This window comes from Toxotes jaculatrix, chromosome 14, assembly GCF_017976425.1.
Source record: "Toxotes jaculatrix isolate fToxJac2 chromosome 14, fToxJac2.pri, whole genome shotgun sequence".
NCBI lineage: Eukaryota > Metazoa > Chordata > Actinopteri > Toxotidae > Toxotes > Toxotes jaculatrix.
Window position 1 is genome coordinate 25,386,671 of NC_054407.1, and position 17,781 is coordinate 25,404,451.

Here is a 17,781-nt window from a genome sequence, read left to right on the forward strand (position 1 = left end):
AAAAATACTCGTGCAAGTAGGAAGTAGTGGTAGTGCAAGGGTCAAGTGTTAGTGTCCATTAAAGGATGAAGAACAACATAAACATGGGCTTTATAACAGTATATCATTCAAAGCTTTAATTGATCAAACAATGTGTGTTCCAGCAATAATAATAAATGAATGGAGATTTAACAACAGGTCAATAGTTATAAAAACACAATAGAAGACATGTGATATGTATTATTTGGATGGAGGGGGATTCATTAGACCGAGTCACTAGATGGCGGTATGGTTACATGGTAAAATATTGGCTCAGACCATGCAATACACCTTTAAGCTTCCCCACAGCTTAGAAATTTAAAAGTTCAACCAAATTACCTGTAGGACAATTATCTTCATTTAATTCATTCATGTTGAAAAGAGGAACATTCTAGTTCCTAGCCATCAATAGAATGTAGTGTGATATATGGTATATCTCTGCAAAAGTCTAGTCATTCAGGTCATGGTATTTCTAAATACCAATAATATCATGCTTGCTTAGTAAATCCAGTTGCTTTTGTATAGCAGATATTTATTGTAGATGTAAAGGGTCATTTGGGACCCCTTAGGGGATGGGAAAGGGGAAGGGGGGGGGGGTCTGCAGTGTCTGTGCAGGTGATCCCAGTGAGTCCCTGGTGTCGTGAAAGATGCACACCTCAGTGAAAGGTGCACACCTCAGTGATAAGCCCAGTCCTTGCTGTATTTCTTTCTCGGAGAGGAATAACAGTCAGATATCAATCAGGTAGTTTAATTATGGGAGGTCAGGAACAGCAAGCCTTTTCTTGTTGAACTGCTGGTTAGTCTACACAGTTGTGTAGATTAACACACACACTTCTCTGATCATACAGCTGAAGTGGTACCTCTCTGAAACCGTTTAAACAAGAACTGAATATTTATATCCTTTGCATAGTGTTTATAACTGGTGCTGATTTATTGCAGGGCTGATTTATTGGACTGCATTAGTTATTTAGCCAGGTGGACCTAATAAATTGGCTGCTGATTGTAGTGCTCTGCCTATGTCTGTCAGAGAATAATGGATATGTCTAATTCCAATACTCTGGTTTCATCTACTGAAGAAGAAAGAAGGTAAGTTGTCCGAGGCTGTACCTCACTGGCGATGCCTATATGGCGGTGTTCCATGCAGCGGAGGGCCACTTCATTTCATTCAGTCACAGGGACAAGGTGATTGGATTATATATATATATATATATATATATATATATATCTTCTTTGTTCAATTTCTTCTTCATTTTTCACTTGGGAGTGTATAAGTAACAAAAGAATTTCCCTATGGGGATTAATAAAGTTTTTTCTGATTCTGATTCTGAGGGCTGTGTTTGTGCCGGTTTCAAGTCTTAACGTCACTGCCTCAGGGCCTCCTGCTGCTTCTTCCACGAGCAGCCAGTTTTGATTCTCCAGGTTGGTTAGATCAGCTTCTCAGGATTCAGTCCCTGAAATTCTGAAAGGTAAGATTCACTGAGCACGAGTCCTGTTCATGATTGCCAAAGTAAGAAAAATGCCTTAGGAAGCAATGAGCAACAACTCCTGAAAACAGAGTGGAATTTTAAAGAGTTACTTAATTTGAACAACTTCATTTACCTTGTTTTCCACTGCTTCACAATTTGGTTGCAAAGATTTTGTGGGCCTTGAATTACATCGGCATTGGCCCCAGATTTCTAACCGTACCCATGAACCATATCAGACTTTTGCAGCCATTTCAGATAAAGCTAAATTAATATGTGAGGAGAACGTACACAGGTTCTTCTCGGGGGTTTCATTGCTCCCTGCCATCACTCCTGGTTTTCTTCTTAGTGATTTAGTTCTTTGGTTCTTCACCCAAGATTTAATTCCATCACTTTGTAGGGTTGTTTTTTTGTATTTATCTTCAGTGAAAACAGGCTCACATCATGTCAAATTATACCATGTGTTTCAAACAAAGGACTATTAACATACATCTGACATGAGTATTTAAAAAAATTAAAGAAAAGCAACTATAATATCAACAGTCTAAACCATGTTACCTACAATAACTGAAATGACACCATTGTTTACATTGAGTCTTTTGTTTAGTGTTAATTCTAAACTTGATGCTACACATTGGAATTTTGGTTTGTTAAAGCCTACATGTCAAAGTCAAGGCCCGCGGGCCACATCCGGCCAGCAAAAGAATTTTCTATGACCCCCGGGATGATATTTGATTAGTATTAGAACCGGCCCGCTGGCCGTAGCCGCCCGCTGCCGTTTTGCGTGCGCCAATACATTACCTACAATGCAACGGTCGCATTCAGACTCACTGCAGTGCTAGCCTGGTTGTCATGACTACCAAAACTCTTCGCGCTATTGCAGTGCAGCAAGCGGGCATCGTTTTAATAATCCATCAGCAGTCAGAGCAGATGCTGACTTTCAGCTACCCCCCTCCCTAAAAAATGGCTAAATGGAAGGTGGACGCTTGAAATTACTAACAGAGCCATAAGACAATATTGCTTTATTCATTTAATGTACAGGACATGTGATTTCTCTTTAAAGGAAGTTTGTTTTTGTCTATGTGCCTGCTGAAAATGTTTTCACTGGAAATTACTGACAGAGCCATAAAAAATACTGGATTATTCATTTAAACATTGGCCTAAATAGTATACACCTTGTTGGGTATTGGTTCAATAGGCTATGTGTAATCATTTCAATATGTTTTAATAAACACTGAATCAGCCCGGCCCTTGGCTTGTAGCAAATTTGTTTTTTTGGCCCTCTGTGTATTTGACTTTGACATCCCTGTGTTAAAGGTACAAACATTGTAGTCTTTCAATGTAACAACTCCCTCTAGTGGATGTTGTGGAGTATTCTGTTGTCTTTGCTCCAAAGGTTTTTGTACAGAGTTGTGCTGTTTCCTGTCACTGTGGGCCTCAGAGCACAGTAGTACACAGCAGAGTCAGACAGCTGAAGCTTCTGGATCTTCAGAGGAACTGATTTCTCTTTGAGCTCAGCGTGAAATCTGTCTTTCTGAGAATCTTCAGGATCTTTTGTTCCAGAGAAACGTCGAAGTACAAGCTTGGGAAAATCATTTGCTTCTTGTTTGTACCAGAATAAATAATAACTTGTGCCACTGGTCTCATATTTACAAGGGAGTATAACTGTCTCTCCTTCAGCAGCAATGACATCTCCTGTTGGCTGCATCACTTTGTCTTCTCCTTTACACTCTGGGGAAGAACAGAACATGCAGAGGAAGAGATCAATCAAAAAAGATGATTGATTAAAGGAGATCAATCAGTAGCTTTACAGAGTTACGGAGCCAGAGAGTCAGACACACAGACATGTAGAATAGATGTGATTTTCACTGATCATTGTCACTTTGAAGCATAGAAAGTGTTTTTACAAGCTAACAAATGTCAGCACAAATGATCTGCTGTGATTTTCTCTATCATAAACATTGAAAGCTCTGACTGTACAGCTCAGTAATATGTCAAAGTGTTTGAAGAGGAAACATGTTGTGCTTTGTATCTTACCAAAGAAAAGAGCAGCAAGAATCATCCACAGCCAATGTTCCATCTCTACAAGAAGGTTTAAAGCAACAGGAGAAAGTAGCTGATGTTCAACACTGAGTCTGACAATTCTTCTCTTCACAGCAGCAGTTATTATTGACACAATGCTTGAACAGAGAGCACAAGTAGTGCACCGCCTACTTCATAATGTCGCCCTCTAGTGGAGCTAAAAAGTTGAGTTCAGCACTTTGTTGGAAAAAAGGCTTCCAGCAGCTTGTCAGTGAGTCAGCTTGTGTTTTTGTACAGAGTTGTGCTGTTTCCTGTCACTGTGGGCCTCACAGCACAGTAGTACACAGCAGAGTCTGTCACTGCAGCAGAGGAGATCTGCAGATCCATTTGGGTTTGATCCCGACTCACAGTAACCGTCAGTCCAGAGCCTGGATTTAAGATTTCTCCTTTCTCTGTGTGAGAGATGAGGAGCTGTGGTGGTTTTCCTGGATGTTGTTGATACCAGTAAAACTCATCACCAGCAGCAGCTTCTTTGGAGTATGTGTAGGACAGAGTAACAGAGCTGCCTTCTGAACTGAACTCTTCATCCTTGACAGGAGTCAGTTGTTCACAGCTGACACCTGAAGAAAGAGAAATCTGTTTTTAATCTGTCACAAAACTCTCAAAAAGTGAGTCACATTTCGAAAATATTGGAATTAAACCTTGTTTTCAAATGCAGATTGTAACATACCTGTTAGAGTAGAGACAAACAGTAGAGACAGTAGATTATAGTCTAATGACAGCATGTTGAATAAAGGGAAAGTTTATGGTCTGTGTATTGAACTCTGCTGAATATGGAAGTTCCTCTCTCTTCTATAGTTCAGTAACAGCTCAGCTCCTCCCTGAATCTCTCCGTCTCCTCTTAGATCTGGATTTTCTCTTCTCTTGTGAGCTTCTCTAACTGATTGGTTTCCTCTGGCTTGGTTGAACAGTGTGTGACTCCCTCTAGTGGATGTTGTGGAGTATTCTGTTGTCTTTGCTCCAAAGGTTTTTGTACAGAGTTGTGCTGTTTCCTGTCACTGTGGGCCTCAGAGCACAGTAGTACACAGCAGAGTCTGTCACTTTAGCTGAGATGATCTTCAGATCTACACGTTTCTCTGTTTTGTCAATGTGAGCTGAGAAATCAGAAAGAGTTGGATGAGTCGATCCTTCCTCTGTGATGGAGAGCAGGAACTCTGGTCTGGATCTGTGGTTCTGTCGGTACCACTGGATACTGTAGATAGAACCCTCATATTTACAGGTCAGGCTGATGGTTCTTCCCTCTTCAACAACTTCCTCTGTAGTTTCTGGCTTGATGCTGTTCATGGAGCCCATGGCTGCAAAATGAGAGTTATTCATGTCAGTTAGTTTGCAAGAGATTCAACCATGAAGAGACTCATCAGAGGTTGTTGACTTTTTCTTCACCATGTGATCATTCTGACATGGATTTAAGAACCAAGACAAACGTCCTGTTTTTCTATCATGGAAAGTGTAAAGTTCCACAGATAAACCTCTGCTTATGAAATGTAGAGCAAATATCTTGTTAAAGCAGCAGGTGAACTGAGACACTCATTAGTTGGGAAACTCACCTATGAAGTCAGATAAAAGCAAAAAGAGGTAAAGCAACACGTCTTTGGAGTTGTTGAAGCCAAACAGACAGCAGATGAACAATGTTCTTCCACTGCAGTAGAATCAAGCAACTAAACAGCCTCTCTGCTGCACAGCCCTTCTCCTCAACATCAAGCTGATTGTGCTTTTACTTCCTCAGACATTTCTGCTCTGGAGACACAAAGAATCTCATTGGCTGAGGGAGACTTCAGGGGGTGGGGCCGAGTTATCACATTTCCTTTTCTTCAATCATCAACAGGTATTGGAACAAAGAGTCCATTGCAACTAAAAGAGTTTACTGTATAAATTTTGCAACTTTACAATAAAGGTCACTAAAATAAACCAGAAATGCTGCAGAGTGTTTCAGTGATTCTAGTTAAGAAAAACAAAACCAAACATGTTCACTGTACATAAATGTGTAGTATAACTACAAACATACACATATATCAGGGGTAATCAACCCTGTTTTCAACCTTTGGCCACAAGTTTTCATCCACATCAGACTGTCTGTCCTCTGTTCAGTTTACCTGATCCATCCTGACTGTCTTCTGCAGATACGTCCACACATCCAGCATTCATTGTGTCCAGGAGGGACATCTGACGATAAACTGTCTCCTTCCATGAGGAGAAGAGTTCGTCTGTGGGGCTGAGGGATGGAGAGTTAGGTGGATGGAAAAGTGCCACCATCCTGGGACGGGCTGGAAACCAGTGTGTGACTGGGAGAGAACAGTGAAACACTACATGGTCCCACACAATTACAAAACCCAGTGGATTCAGCCTCAGCTGCCCCCTTTCCTCACCTGGTACAAGTCTTTCATAGAGATCATCATGGAATGAAAGGAGGTGCTCAGTGTTGTACGTCTCAGTTTGGAGTTCATGACAATTCATAGTTTTATTTCTTTGTAGGTGCAGATGTAGAGAATGTAGAAAGTATCAGGCTGATTTACAGTCATTTTTATGAAGTTTTAGGTTTTGAACCAAGTTTGAAGATGTGGTGATTGTCTGCATTTTGTGTCCGAGCAGTGGAAAGTGATCCACAGAGTCGTCCACACTGACTGCTGTTGTGCTGACTGTGTGAAGAGTCTTCAAATATTGGACTCAGTGTAGAGAAATGTGAGTTAGCAACTGTAAGATACTGTGACAGTGTGTGACTCCCTCTAGTGGATGTTGTGGAGTATTCTGTTGTCTTTGCTCCAAAGGTTTTTGTACAGAGTTGTGCTGTTTCCTGTCACTGTGGGCCTCAGAGCACAGTAGTACACAGCAGAGTCAGACAGCTGAAGCTTCTGGATCTCCAGAGGAACTGATGTCTTGTTGGCCACAGCATCGATTCTCTCTTTCTGTTTATCTGCAGGATTACCTGCTGTTGTTGGGAAGCGCTGCAGCAGAAGCTTTGGAAAATCATTTGCTTCTTGTTTGTACCAGAACAAAGTTGGACCTGGGTCACTGGTCTCATATTTACAAGGGAGTATAACTGTCTCTCCTTCAGCAGCAATGACATCTCCTGTTTCCTGGATCACTCTGTCTTCTCCTTTACACTCTGAGGAAGAACAGAACATGCAGAGGAAGAGATCAATCAAAAAAGATGATTGATTAAAGGAGATCAATCAGTAGCTTTACAGAGTTACGGAGCCAGAGAGTCAGACACACAGACATGTAGAATAGATGTGATTTTCACTGATCATTGTCACTTTGAAGCATAGAAAGTGTTTTTACAAGCTAACAAATGTCAGCACAAATGATCTGCTGTGATTTTCTCTATCATAAACATTGAAAGCTCTGACTGTACAGCTCAGTAATATGTCAAAGTGTTTGAAGAGGAAACATGTTGTGCTTTGTATCTTACCAAAGAAAAGAGCAGCAAGAATCATCCACAGCCAATGTTCCATCTCTACAAGAAGGTTTAAAGCAACAGGAGAAAGTAGCTGATGTTCAACACTGAGTCTGACAATTCTTCTCTTCACAGCAGCAGTTATTATTGACACAATGCTTGAACAGAGAGCACAAGTAGTGCACCGCCTACTTCATAATGTCGCCCTCTAGTGGAGCTAAAAAGTTGAGTTCAGCACTTTGTTGGAAAAAAGGCTTCCAGCAGCTTGTCAGTGAGTCAGCTTGTGTTTTTGTACAGAGTTGTGCTGTTTCCTGTCACTGTGGGCTTCACAGCACAGTAGTACACAGCAGAGTCTGTCACTGCAGCAGAGGAGATCTGCAGATCCATTTGGGTTTGATCCCGACTCACAGTAACAGTCAGTCCAGAGACTGGACCTGATGATAGTTTTCCTGATGCCAGATGAGAGATGAGGAACTGTGGTGGTTTTCCTGGATGTTGTTGATACCAGAAGAAATTTTCATTAGTTGCTTTTTTGGAGTATGTGTAGGACAGAGTAACAGAGCTGCCTTCTGAACTGAACTCTTCATCCTTGACTGGAGTCAGTTGTTCACAGCTGACACCTGAAGAAAGAGACAAATGTTGTTAAAGACCATGTTAAAGTGTGATTGGCTGTTCCAGTGGTTTCTAGCAAACAGATCCTCTAAAGTCATTTCTTCTTCCTGCTTTAACCTACCTTTTAGTATGATGAGAACCAAAGGAAACATTCCACAGTAAAGCAGTGAGAGCATCTTACACACAGTATCTGTGTTATGTATGCTTTAGATATTGAATGCATCTGACAGTGGGAGTTGTTGTCTGTCCTGCTCTTTGACAGTGTTGCTCCTCCCTCAGCCTGTTCCTCCTCTCATATCACTGTATGTTGTAGCAGCTGTAACCACAGTGACTCTGATAAAAGAGGAATTAGCAGAATCCATCTGATATGAAGCTGTGGTTTGAATACCACTTCCCTCCTCTTTGAAGAGGAGTCAGATATCTGTGTTCAGGTTTTTGTACAGTCTCTTCTACACGTTGTATCACTGTGTTTCTAAAGCACAGTAGTAGAGAGCTGTGTCTGCCAGGGTTAGTCTGCTTATGGTCAGTGTAGTTGATGTATCTGTTGTTTGGGATTGATATTGATCAAAAGGAATATGTTCATGATCACTCAGCGATCTTGCTCCTTTCCAGAGAATAAACTGAGGAGCCTGAAGGTCAGAATGATGTTTGTACCAGTAAAGGAGAACATTATCATATGATGTCTCATATTGACATCTGAGTGTGACAGATTGTCCTTCTGTTCCACTGACTTCAGCTCGTTCAGGAGAGATTGTGTCTCCAGCTATTAGTCCTGGAAAAAGTGGAGAAAATGAAGCCATTAGAGCAACATTGTCCATGAGGCTGAGAGGAGAAGACAGTGGAAAATGTCAGTGTACAGTGTTACTCTGTGGACACAAACAGCTCAACTGAAGCTCACATCATAACTAGATTGTACAGGACGTCATGACAAAGACAGATGATTGTGAGTTTTCAGCTGACAAAGTCATAAAATGGCGGCCAAATATCTTGTTAAAGCAGCAGGTGAACTGAGACACTCATTAGTTGTGAAACTCACCTATGAAGTCAGATAAAAGCAAAAAGAGGTAAAGCAACATGTCTTTGGAGTTGTTGAAGCCAAACAGACAGCAGATGAACAATGTTCTTCCACTGCAGTAGAATCAAGCAACTAAACAGCCTCTCTGCTGCACAGCCCTTCTCCTCAACATCAAGCTGATTGTGCTTTTACTTCCTCAAACATTTCTGCTCTGGAGACACAAAGAATCTGATTGGCTGAGGAGGACTTCAGTTGGGCGGGGCCAGAGAAAAACCTTTCTTTTTTTTATTGTGAGGAAACAAGCATTTAGATAATAAAGGTTTACTATTTGGATCACACCACACTTTGTCAGTGAGAGAATAACCTGCTTTCTTCCATGCATGTCTCTGTTCAGGTTTCTCTCTGGTCTGAAGTAGGTGTTAAAATCAGCTGTAGGTGTTAGTGGTGTTTCAGTCGTGGCAAGACTCTGAACAGCATGTTTTTGTTTTGTGGCTGCTTTTGCAGGTACATCTGCTCTGGCATTTCCCTGTGACACAGAGCCAGTGTTATTAGTGTGCACCTCTTGTTCGTAGACAGCAACCAGTGAAGGGAGGAGGACAGTGTAAAGAACTGCATCAGCCTAGGTGTGGTGGGCAATAGGTTTTCCTGTAGATATCCATAAAATCCTTTTAGGAGGCTAAAATCCTGTACCACTCTCTGTGCTATCTGCTGTCAGTGTAGAAGTTGCTTAAGTTGGGGCAACTAGTTCTGCAGCTTGTGCAGAGAAATTTGAGGGAAGTGGTGTGGAAAACTTTTTTCAATACTCAGTTTGGGCTTGTTAATTTAGAAATAAGCTGAACCCCAAACCTTCCTGTACAAGTTTTGTTCAGTCTGTCGTTACTTGTAATGTACACTACTCACAGTAAGTTAGGGATAATGTGAGAGACTCAGTGGATGTCATACATACAGTGTTTGTTTCATTTCAGAGATTTTTGGGATAGGGAGGAAATTGTATTGGGGTGATAGACACACCTCATTTTGTGTTTTCCATGTAATGGGCTCACTGTGTACAGTGTGCCTTACATTTTGGGGCCAATACCAAAAAATACTAAAAGAAAACCCTTTTCAATGTGACATCAACTTCAACATTCTGTGGGTATAAAAGCTGGTATTGTCAGTAAGTCATTACAAGTTCATCATTCAAACAGCCATGAACACACGAAGTCACTTCATGGACGAGCAGCGCCACCTGGCCATAGCACACCTTTGGGTCGGTGGCAGGCAGTCAGATGTTGCTCGTGATCTTGCTGTGTCTCAAAGTGCCATCAGCAGACTTGCATCAAGACACAGAACTACTGGCAGAGTTCGTGACAGACCCAGGAGTGGAGCCCCACGAGTGACAGGCCATAGCAATGTCCCCTGACCTGAACCCCATAGAGCACGTCTGGGACCAGCTGAAGCAGAGACTGGATGATCGTACCCCACCCCCATGTGACCTGGCAGAACTGTGTGTAGCACTTGTGGAAGAGTGGAACGCATTGCCTCCGAACAACATCATGAGGCAAGTGAGGAGCATGAGACGTCGCTGTCATTGTGGCAAATGGTGGAAACACCCGCTACTGACATTGTCAATTTTTGTTATTTGGGGCTATCCTTGTTATTGTCTAAATTTTTGGGGTAATAAATATTAAACTAATGAAAATGTTTCTTCTCATTCATTATTAGTGATATCAAAGGGAACTTTTACTTATTTTATTAAAATTCAGACCAAATAGGAAAAGCACTCATATAAATAACAATATCCCTAACTTATTGTGAGCAGTATATATTTTAAAATATCCATTCATTGAAGTAAAACACATTTATCTTTTCTTTATTATTAAATGAAAAAACGTGGTAATCCATCTCACCCTCCTCAGGAGACTTTCCACAGCAGGCAACTTGAGTGCTTTCTGAGAGGCCAGGTTGAGAGTGTGAACATAGCATTTCACATGTAGGAACTTAACCAGTTGAGCAGCAACAACCATATTTGATGCGTTGTCAGTGACTAACACCAAATCTTTGTCTGTAATCTGCCTTTCTTCTGCTACTTTCTGCAGCAGCTCAGCTACATTTACACCGGTGTGACTCTCACTCATCACTCTGGAGGACATGACTTACCAGCTTCCAGTTGTTGCTCATCTCACGCATAGAGTGTGCAACGTAAGATTCAGTTGCAACTGATGTCCACGCATCACATGTCAGAGCGACTCTGCCTGCTGTCTTTCATTATCTGGACTGGATCATAAGAAACCATTGAGATGACTGGGAGAGAACAGTGAAACACCACATGGTCCCACACAATTACAAAACCCAGTGGATTCAGCCTCAGCTGCTCCCTTTCCTCACCTGGTACAAGTGTTTCATAGAGATCATCATGGAATGAAAGGAGGTGCTCAGTGTTGTACGTCTCAGTTTGGAGTTCATGACAATTCATAGTTTTATTTCTTTGTAGGTGCAGATGTAGAGAATGTAGAAAGTATCAGGCTGATTTACAGTCATTTTTATGAAGTTTTAGGTTTTGAACCAAGTTTGAAGATGTGGTGATTGTCTGCATTTTGTGTCCGAGCAGTGGAAAGTGATCCACAGAGTCGTCCACACTGACTGCTGTTGTGCTGACTGTGTGAAGAGTCTTGAAAAATTGGACTCAGTGTAGAGAAATGTGAGTTAACAACTGTAAGATACTGTGACAGTGTTTGACTCCCTCTAGTGGATGTTGTGGAGTATTCTGTTGTCTTTGCTCCAAAGGTTTTTGTACAGAGTTGTGCTGTTTCCTGTCACTGTGGGCTTCACAGCACAGTAGTACACAGCAGAGTCAGACAGCTGAAGCTTCTGGATCTCCAGAGGAACTGATGTCTTGTTGGCCACAGCATCGATTCTCTCTTTCTGTTTTTCTGCAGGATTACCTGCTGTTGTTGAGACGCGCTGCAGCAGAAGCTTTGGAAAATCATTTGCTTCTTGTTTATACCAGAACAGAGTAGAACCAGAGTAACTGGTTTCATATGTACAAGGGAGTATAACTGTCTCTCCTTCAGCAGCAATGACATCTCCTGTTTCCTGGATCACTCTGTCTTCTCCTTTACACTCTGGGGAAGAACAGAACATGCAGAGGAAGAGATCAATCAATAAAGATGATTGATTCAAGGAGATCAATCAATAGCTTTACAGAGTTACGGAGCCAGAGAGTCAGACACACAGACATGTAGAATAGATGTGATTTTCACTGATCATTGTCACTTTGAAGCATAGAAAGTGTTTTTACAAGCTAACAAATGTCAGCACAAATGATCTGCTGTGATTTTCTCTATCATAAACATTGAAAGCTCTGACTGTACAGCTCAGTAATATGTCAAAGTGTTTGAAGAGGAAACATGTTGTGCTTTGTATCTTACCAAAGAAAAGAGCAGCAAGAATCATCCACAGCCAATGTTCCATCTCTACAAGAAGGTTTAAAGCAACAGGAGAAAGTAGCTGATGTTCAACACTGAGTCTGACAATTCTTCTCTTCACAGCAGCAGTTATTATTGACACAATGCTTGAACAGAGAGCACAAGTAGTGCACCGCCTACTTCATAATGTCGCCCTCTAGTGGAGCTAAAAAGTTGAGTTCAGCACTTTGTTGGAAAAAAGGCTTCCAGCAGCTTGTCAGTGAGTCAGCTTGTGTTTTTGTACAGAGTTGTGCTGTTTCCTGTCACTGTGGGCCTCACAGCACAGTAGTACACAGCAGAGTCTGTCACTGCAGCAGAGGAGATCTGCAGATCCATTTGGGTTTGATCCCGACTCACAGTAACAGTCAGTCCAGAGACTGGATCTGATGATAGTTGTCCTGAAGCAGAGTGAGAGATGAGGAACTGTGGTGGTTTTCCTGGATGTTGTTGATACCAGAAGAAATAATCACCAGTTGCTTTTGTGGAGTATGTGTAGGACAGAGTAACAGAGCTGCCTTCTGAACTGAACTCTTCATCCTTGACTGGAGTCAGTTGTTCACAGCTGACACCTGAAGAAAGAGACAAATGTTGTTAAAGACCATGTTAAAGTGTGATTGGCTGTTCCAGTGGTTTCTAGCAAACAGATCCTCTAAAGTCATTTCTTCTTCCTGCTTTAACCTACCTTTTAGTATGATGAGAACCAAAGGAAACATTCCACAGTAAAGCAGTGAGAGCATCTTACACACAGTATCTGTGTTATGTATGCTTTAGATATTGAATGCATCTGACAGTGGGAGTTGTTGTCTGTCCTGCTCTTTGACAGTGTTGCTCCTCCCTCAGCCTGTTCCTCCTCTCATATCACTGTATGTTGTAGCAGCTGTAACCACAGTGACTCTGATAAAAGAGGAATTAGCAGAATCCATCTGATATGAAGCTGTGGTTTGAATACCACTTCCCTCCTCTTTGAAGAGGAGTCAGATATCTGTGTTCAGGTTTTTGTACAGTCTCTTCTACACTTTGTATCACTGTGTTTCTAGAGCACAGTAGTAGAGAGCTGTGTCTGCCAGGGTTAGTCTGCTTATGGTCAGTGTAGTTGATGTATCTGTTGTTTGGGACTGATATCGTTTATCAGGAATATGTTCAGCTGTGCTCTGCTTTGCTCCTTTCAAGAGAATAAACTGAGGAGCCTGAAAGTCAGAATGATGTTTGTACCAGTGAAGGTAAATATTCCTCAGGTTTGTCTGATATTGACATGTGAGTGTGACAGATTGTCCTTCTGTTCCACTGACTTCAGCTCGTTCAGGAGAGATTGTGTCTCCAGCTATTAGTCCTGGAAAAAGTGGAGAAAATGAAGCCATTAGAGCAACATTGTCCATGAGGCTGAGAGGAGAAGACAGTGGAAAATGTCAGTGTACAGTGTTACTCTGTGGACACAAACAGCTCAACTGGAGCTCACATCATAACTAGATTGTACAGGACGTCATGACAAAGACAGATGATTGTGAGTTTTCAGCTGACAAAGTCATAAAATGGCGGCCAAATATCTTGTTAAAGCAGCAGGTGAACTGAGACACTCATTAGTTGTGAAACTCACCTATGAAGTCAGATAGAAGCAAAAAGAGGTAAAGCAACATGTCTTTGGAGTTGTTGAAGCCAAACAGACAGCAGATGAACAATGTTCTTCCACTGCAGTAGAATCAAGCAACTAAACAGCCTCTCTGCTGCACAGCCCTTCTCCTCAACATCAAGCTGATTGTGCTTTTACTTCCTCAAACATTTCTGCTCTGGAGACACAAAGAATCTGATTGGCTGAGGGGGACTTCAGTTGGGCGGGGCCAGGTGATCATCTTTGTTTCCTCTAATATTTTCTTCCAGCTGTTTGTAGGCTTCATTAATCTCTTTCGTTGCTGCTTGTACACTTTTCTTTAGAATCCTTGTGAACCGTGAGCTTAAATTGATAAACTGAGGAAATCAATCCTTTACCTGAGCAATGTTTAGATGATGTTTCTTCCCCTTCCTTATTTGTAGGAATTTCATCAAGTCTTTACTTGGTAAATTAAATATAGTTTCCAGATCTTGAAAGGACATTAGGTTTTCATTCCTGTCTAGAACTTCAATCTTTCTAATTCCTTCTTCTGAGCCACATTTGAAACCTTAGTCCAGCCTTCCAGGTTTAAATTCTTACTCATGGTTCCATGTGGTGACAGAGATTAACAAGAACAATTGAATGAGTTAAGTTCTTAGGTAGAAACTATTCAGGACTCTGGAAGTTCAGGTCTCAGTGGACCTATAGCGCCTCCCAGAGGGCAGCAGAGTGAACAGGTGGTGGCCTGGATCAGATGAGTCCTTGATGATGTTTGTGTTCCTCCTTCCTTTGAAGATTTTCTGAAAAGCCTGCGACCCCAACGGACTCCAACAGGCAAACTGGTCTTGGTCTATGGTGGGTGGAAGGGAAGATTTGTTGTGCCTTAGGACCAGCGTCTGGAAACACTTCATTACAGTGGCAGTGACAGCCACAGGGCTGTAGTCATTAAGGCTGCTGACTGCTGCTGTCTCTGGGACAGTTACAATGGTGGGAGGCTTCATTTCATCATTTACTAGAACTTGTGCTAATGTGTCGTCTGATCTGCTCTAATGAATGAGTTCAATGTTCCCATCTACTGTTTGCAGAGGTCTCAGCAGAGTTCAGTAGAAAAACACGTGTAGTTGTTTCTCTGAATTCTGGAGATGAAGGAGCAGGAAACAATGAGTTTGTTCAACTTTCAGAGCAGCTCTGTGTCTCTGACATTTACTGCTTCATTTTCTGTTGTTTGATTCTGATCAGTTCTAAGAATCTATACTGGATCATAAGAAACCATTGAGGCTGAACAGTGTGTGACTCCCTCTAGTGGATGTTGTGAAGTATTCTGTTGTCTTTGCTCCAAAGGTTTTTGTACAGAGTTGTGCTGTTTCCTGTCACTGTGGGCCTCACAGCACAGTAGTACACAGCAGAGTCTGTCACTGCAGCAGAGGAGATCTGCAGATCCATTTGGGTTTTATCCCGACTCACAGTAACATTCAGTCCAGAGACTGGATCTGATGATAGTTGTCCTGATGCCAGATGAGAGATGAGGAACTGTGGTGATTTTCCTGGATGTTGTCGATACCAGAAGAAATAATCACTACCAGTCGCTTCTTTGGAGTATGTGTAGGACAGAGTAACAGAGCTGCCTTCTGAACTGAACTCTTCATCCTTGACTGGAGTCAGTTGTTCACAGCTGACACCTGAAGAAAGAGAAATCTGTTTTTAATCTGCCACAAAACTCTCAAAAAGTGAGTCACATTTCGAAAATATTGGAATTAAACCTTGTTTTCAAATGCAGATTGTAACATACCTGTTAGAGTAGAGACAAACAGTAGAGACAGTAGATTATAGTCTAATGACAGCATGTTGAATAAAGGGAAAGTTTATGGTCTGTGTATTGAACTCTGCTGAATATGGAAGTTCCTCTCTCTTCTATAGTTCAGTAACAGCTCAGCTCCTCCCTGAATCTCTCCGTCTCCTCTTAGATCTGGATTTTCTCTTCTCTTGTGAGCTTCTCTAACTGATTGGTTTCCTCTGGCTTGGTTGAACAGTGTGTGACTCCCTCTAGTGGATGTTGTGGAGTATTCTGTTGTCTTTGCTCCAAAGGTTTTTGTACAGAGTTGTGCTGTTTCCTGTCACTGTGGGCCTCAGAGCACAGTAGTACACAGCAGAGTCTGTCACTTTAGCTGAGATGATCTTCAGATCCACACGTTTCTCTGTTTTGTCAATGTGAGCTGAGAAATCAGAAAGAGTTGGATGAATCAATCCTTCCTCTGTGATGGAGAGCAGGAACTCTGGTCTGGATCTGTGGTTCTGTCGGTACCACTGGATACTGTAGATAGAACCCTCATATTTACAGGTCAGGCTGATGGTTCTTCCCTCTTCAACAACTTCTTCTGTACTTTCTGGCTTGATGCTGTTCATGGAGCCCATGGCTGCAAAATGAGAGTTATTCATGTCAGTTAGTTTGCAAGAGATTCAACCATGAAGAGACTCAACAGAGGTTGTTGACTTTTTCTTCACCATGTGATCATTCTGACATGGATTTAAGAACCAAGACAAACGTCCTGTTTTTCTATCATGGAAAGTGTAAAGTTCCACAGATAAACCTCTGCTTATGAAATGTAGAGCAAATATCTTGTTAAAGCAGCAGGTGAACTGAGACACTCATTAGCTGTGAAACTCACCTATGAAGTCAGATAAAAGCAAAAAGAGGTAAAGCAACATGTCTTTGGAGTTGTTGAAGCCAAACAGACAGCAGATGAACAATGTTCTTCCACTGCAGTAGAATCAAGCAACTAAACAGCCTCTCTGCTGCACAGCCCTTCTCCTCCACATCAAGCTGATTGTGCTTTTACTTCCTCAAACATTTCTGCTCTGGAGACACAAATAATCTCATTGGCTGAGGGGGACTTCAGAGGGCGGGGCCAGGTGATCATCTTTGTGTCCTCTAATATTTTCTTCCAGCTGTTTGTAGGCTTCATTAATCTCTTTCTTTGCTACTTGTAAAGTTTTCTTTTAGGACCCTCTTGAACCTTGAGCTTACCTGAGCAATGTTTAGATGAAGTTTCTTCCCCTTCCTTATTTGTAGGAATTTCATCAAGTCTTTACTTGGTAAATTAAATATAGTTTCCAGGTCTTGAAAGGACATTAGGTTTTCATTCCTGTCTAGAACTTCAATCTTTCTAATTCCTTCTTCTGAGTCAAATTTGAAACCTTAGTCCAGCCTTCCAGGTTTAAATTCTTAATCCTGGTTCCATGTGGTGACAGAGATTAACAGGAGCAATTGACAGAGTTCAGTTGTTTGGTAGAAACTATTCAGGACTCAGGAAGTTCAGGTCTCAGTGGACCTATAGCGCCTCCCAGAGGGCAGCAGAGTGAACAGGTGGTGGCCTGGATCAGATGAGTCCTTGATGATGTTTGTGGTCCTCCTTCCTTTGATGACTTTCTGAAAAGCCTGCGACCCCAACGGACTCCAACAGGCAAACTGGTCTTGGTCTATGGTGGGTGGAAGGGAAGATTTGTTGTGCCTTAGGACCAGCGTCTGGAAACACTTCATTACAGTGGCAGTGACAGCCACAGGGCTGTAGTCATTAAGGCTGCTGACTGCTGCTGTCTCTGGGACAGGTACAATGGTGGGAGGCTTCAATCATTTACTAGAACTTGTGCTAATGTGTCGTCTGATCTGCTCTAATGAATGAGTTCAATGTTCCCATCTACTGTTTGCAGAGGTCTCAGCAGAGTTCAGTAGAAAAACATGTGTAGTTGTTTCTCTGAATTCTGGAGATGAAGGAGCAGGAAACAATGAGTTTGTTCAACTTTCAGAGCAGCTCTGTGTCTCTGACATTTACTGCTTCATTTTCTGTTGTTTGATTCTGATCAGTCCAAAGAATCTAAACTGGATCATAAGAAACCATTGAGGCTGAACAGTGTGTGACTCCCTCTAGTGGATGTTGTGGAATATTCTGTTGTCTTTGCTCCAAAGGTTTTTGTACAGAGTTGTGCTGTTTCCTGTCACTGTGGGCCTCAGAGCACAGTAGTACACAGCAGAGTCAGACAGCTGAAGCTTCTGGATCTCCAGAGGAACTGATGTCTTGTTGGCCACAGCATCGATTCTCTCTTTCTGTTTTTCTGCAGGATTACCTGCTGTTGTTGGGAAGCGCTGCAGCAGAAGCTTTGGAAAATCA

At 41.9% G+C, this 17,781-nt stretch overlaps 6 gene segments (V, D, J or C); all 6 read right to left on the bottom strand.

Annotated features, from left to right (window-relative positions):
• Positions 1–2,675: 2,675 nt before the first annotated feature.
• Positions 2,676–3,648, bottom strand: LOC121193493. The segment is given in 2 exon segments: positions 2,676–3,212; positions 3,519–3,648. Coding segments are annotated over 2 exon segments (420 nt in total).
• Positions 3,649–3,779: 131 nt separating this feature from the next.
• LOC121193510 lies at positions 3,780–15,474 on the bottom strand. The segment is given in 3 exon segments: positions 3,780–3,994; positions 7,452–7,577; positions 15,405–15,474. Coding segments are annotated over 3 exon segments (396 nt in total).
• LOC121193504 lies at positions 4,488–8,769 on the bottom strand. The segment is given in 2 exon segments: positions 4,488–4,858; positions 8,606–8,769. Coding segments are annotated over 2 exon segments (411 nt in total).
• LOC121193484 lies at positions 6,272–7,175 on the bottom strand. The segment is given in 2 exon segments: positions 6,272–6,666; positions 6,973–7,175. Coding segments are annotated over 2 exon segments (423 nt in total).
• On the bottom strand, positions 11,016–12,257 carry LOC121193485. The segment is given in 2 exon segments: positions 11,016–11,688; positions 11,995–12,257. Coding segments are annotated over 2 exon segments (423 nt in total).
• A 184-nt stretch (positions 15,475–15,658) lies between the features above and the next one.
• Positions 15,659–16,421, bottom strand: LOC121193503. The segment is given in 2 exon segments: positions 15,659–16,029; positions 16,282–16,421. Coding segments are annotated over 2 exon segments (411 nt in total).
• Between the last annotated feature and the right edge of the window lie 1,360 nt (positions 16,422–17,781).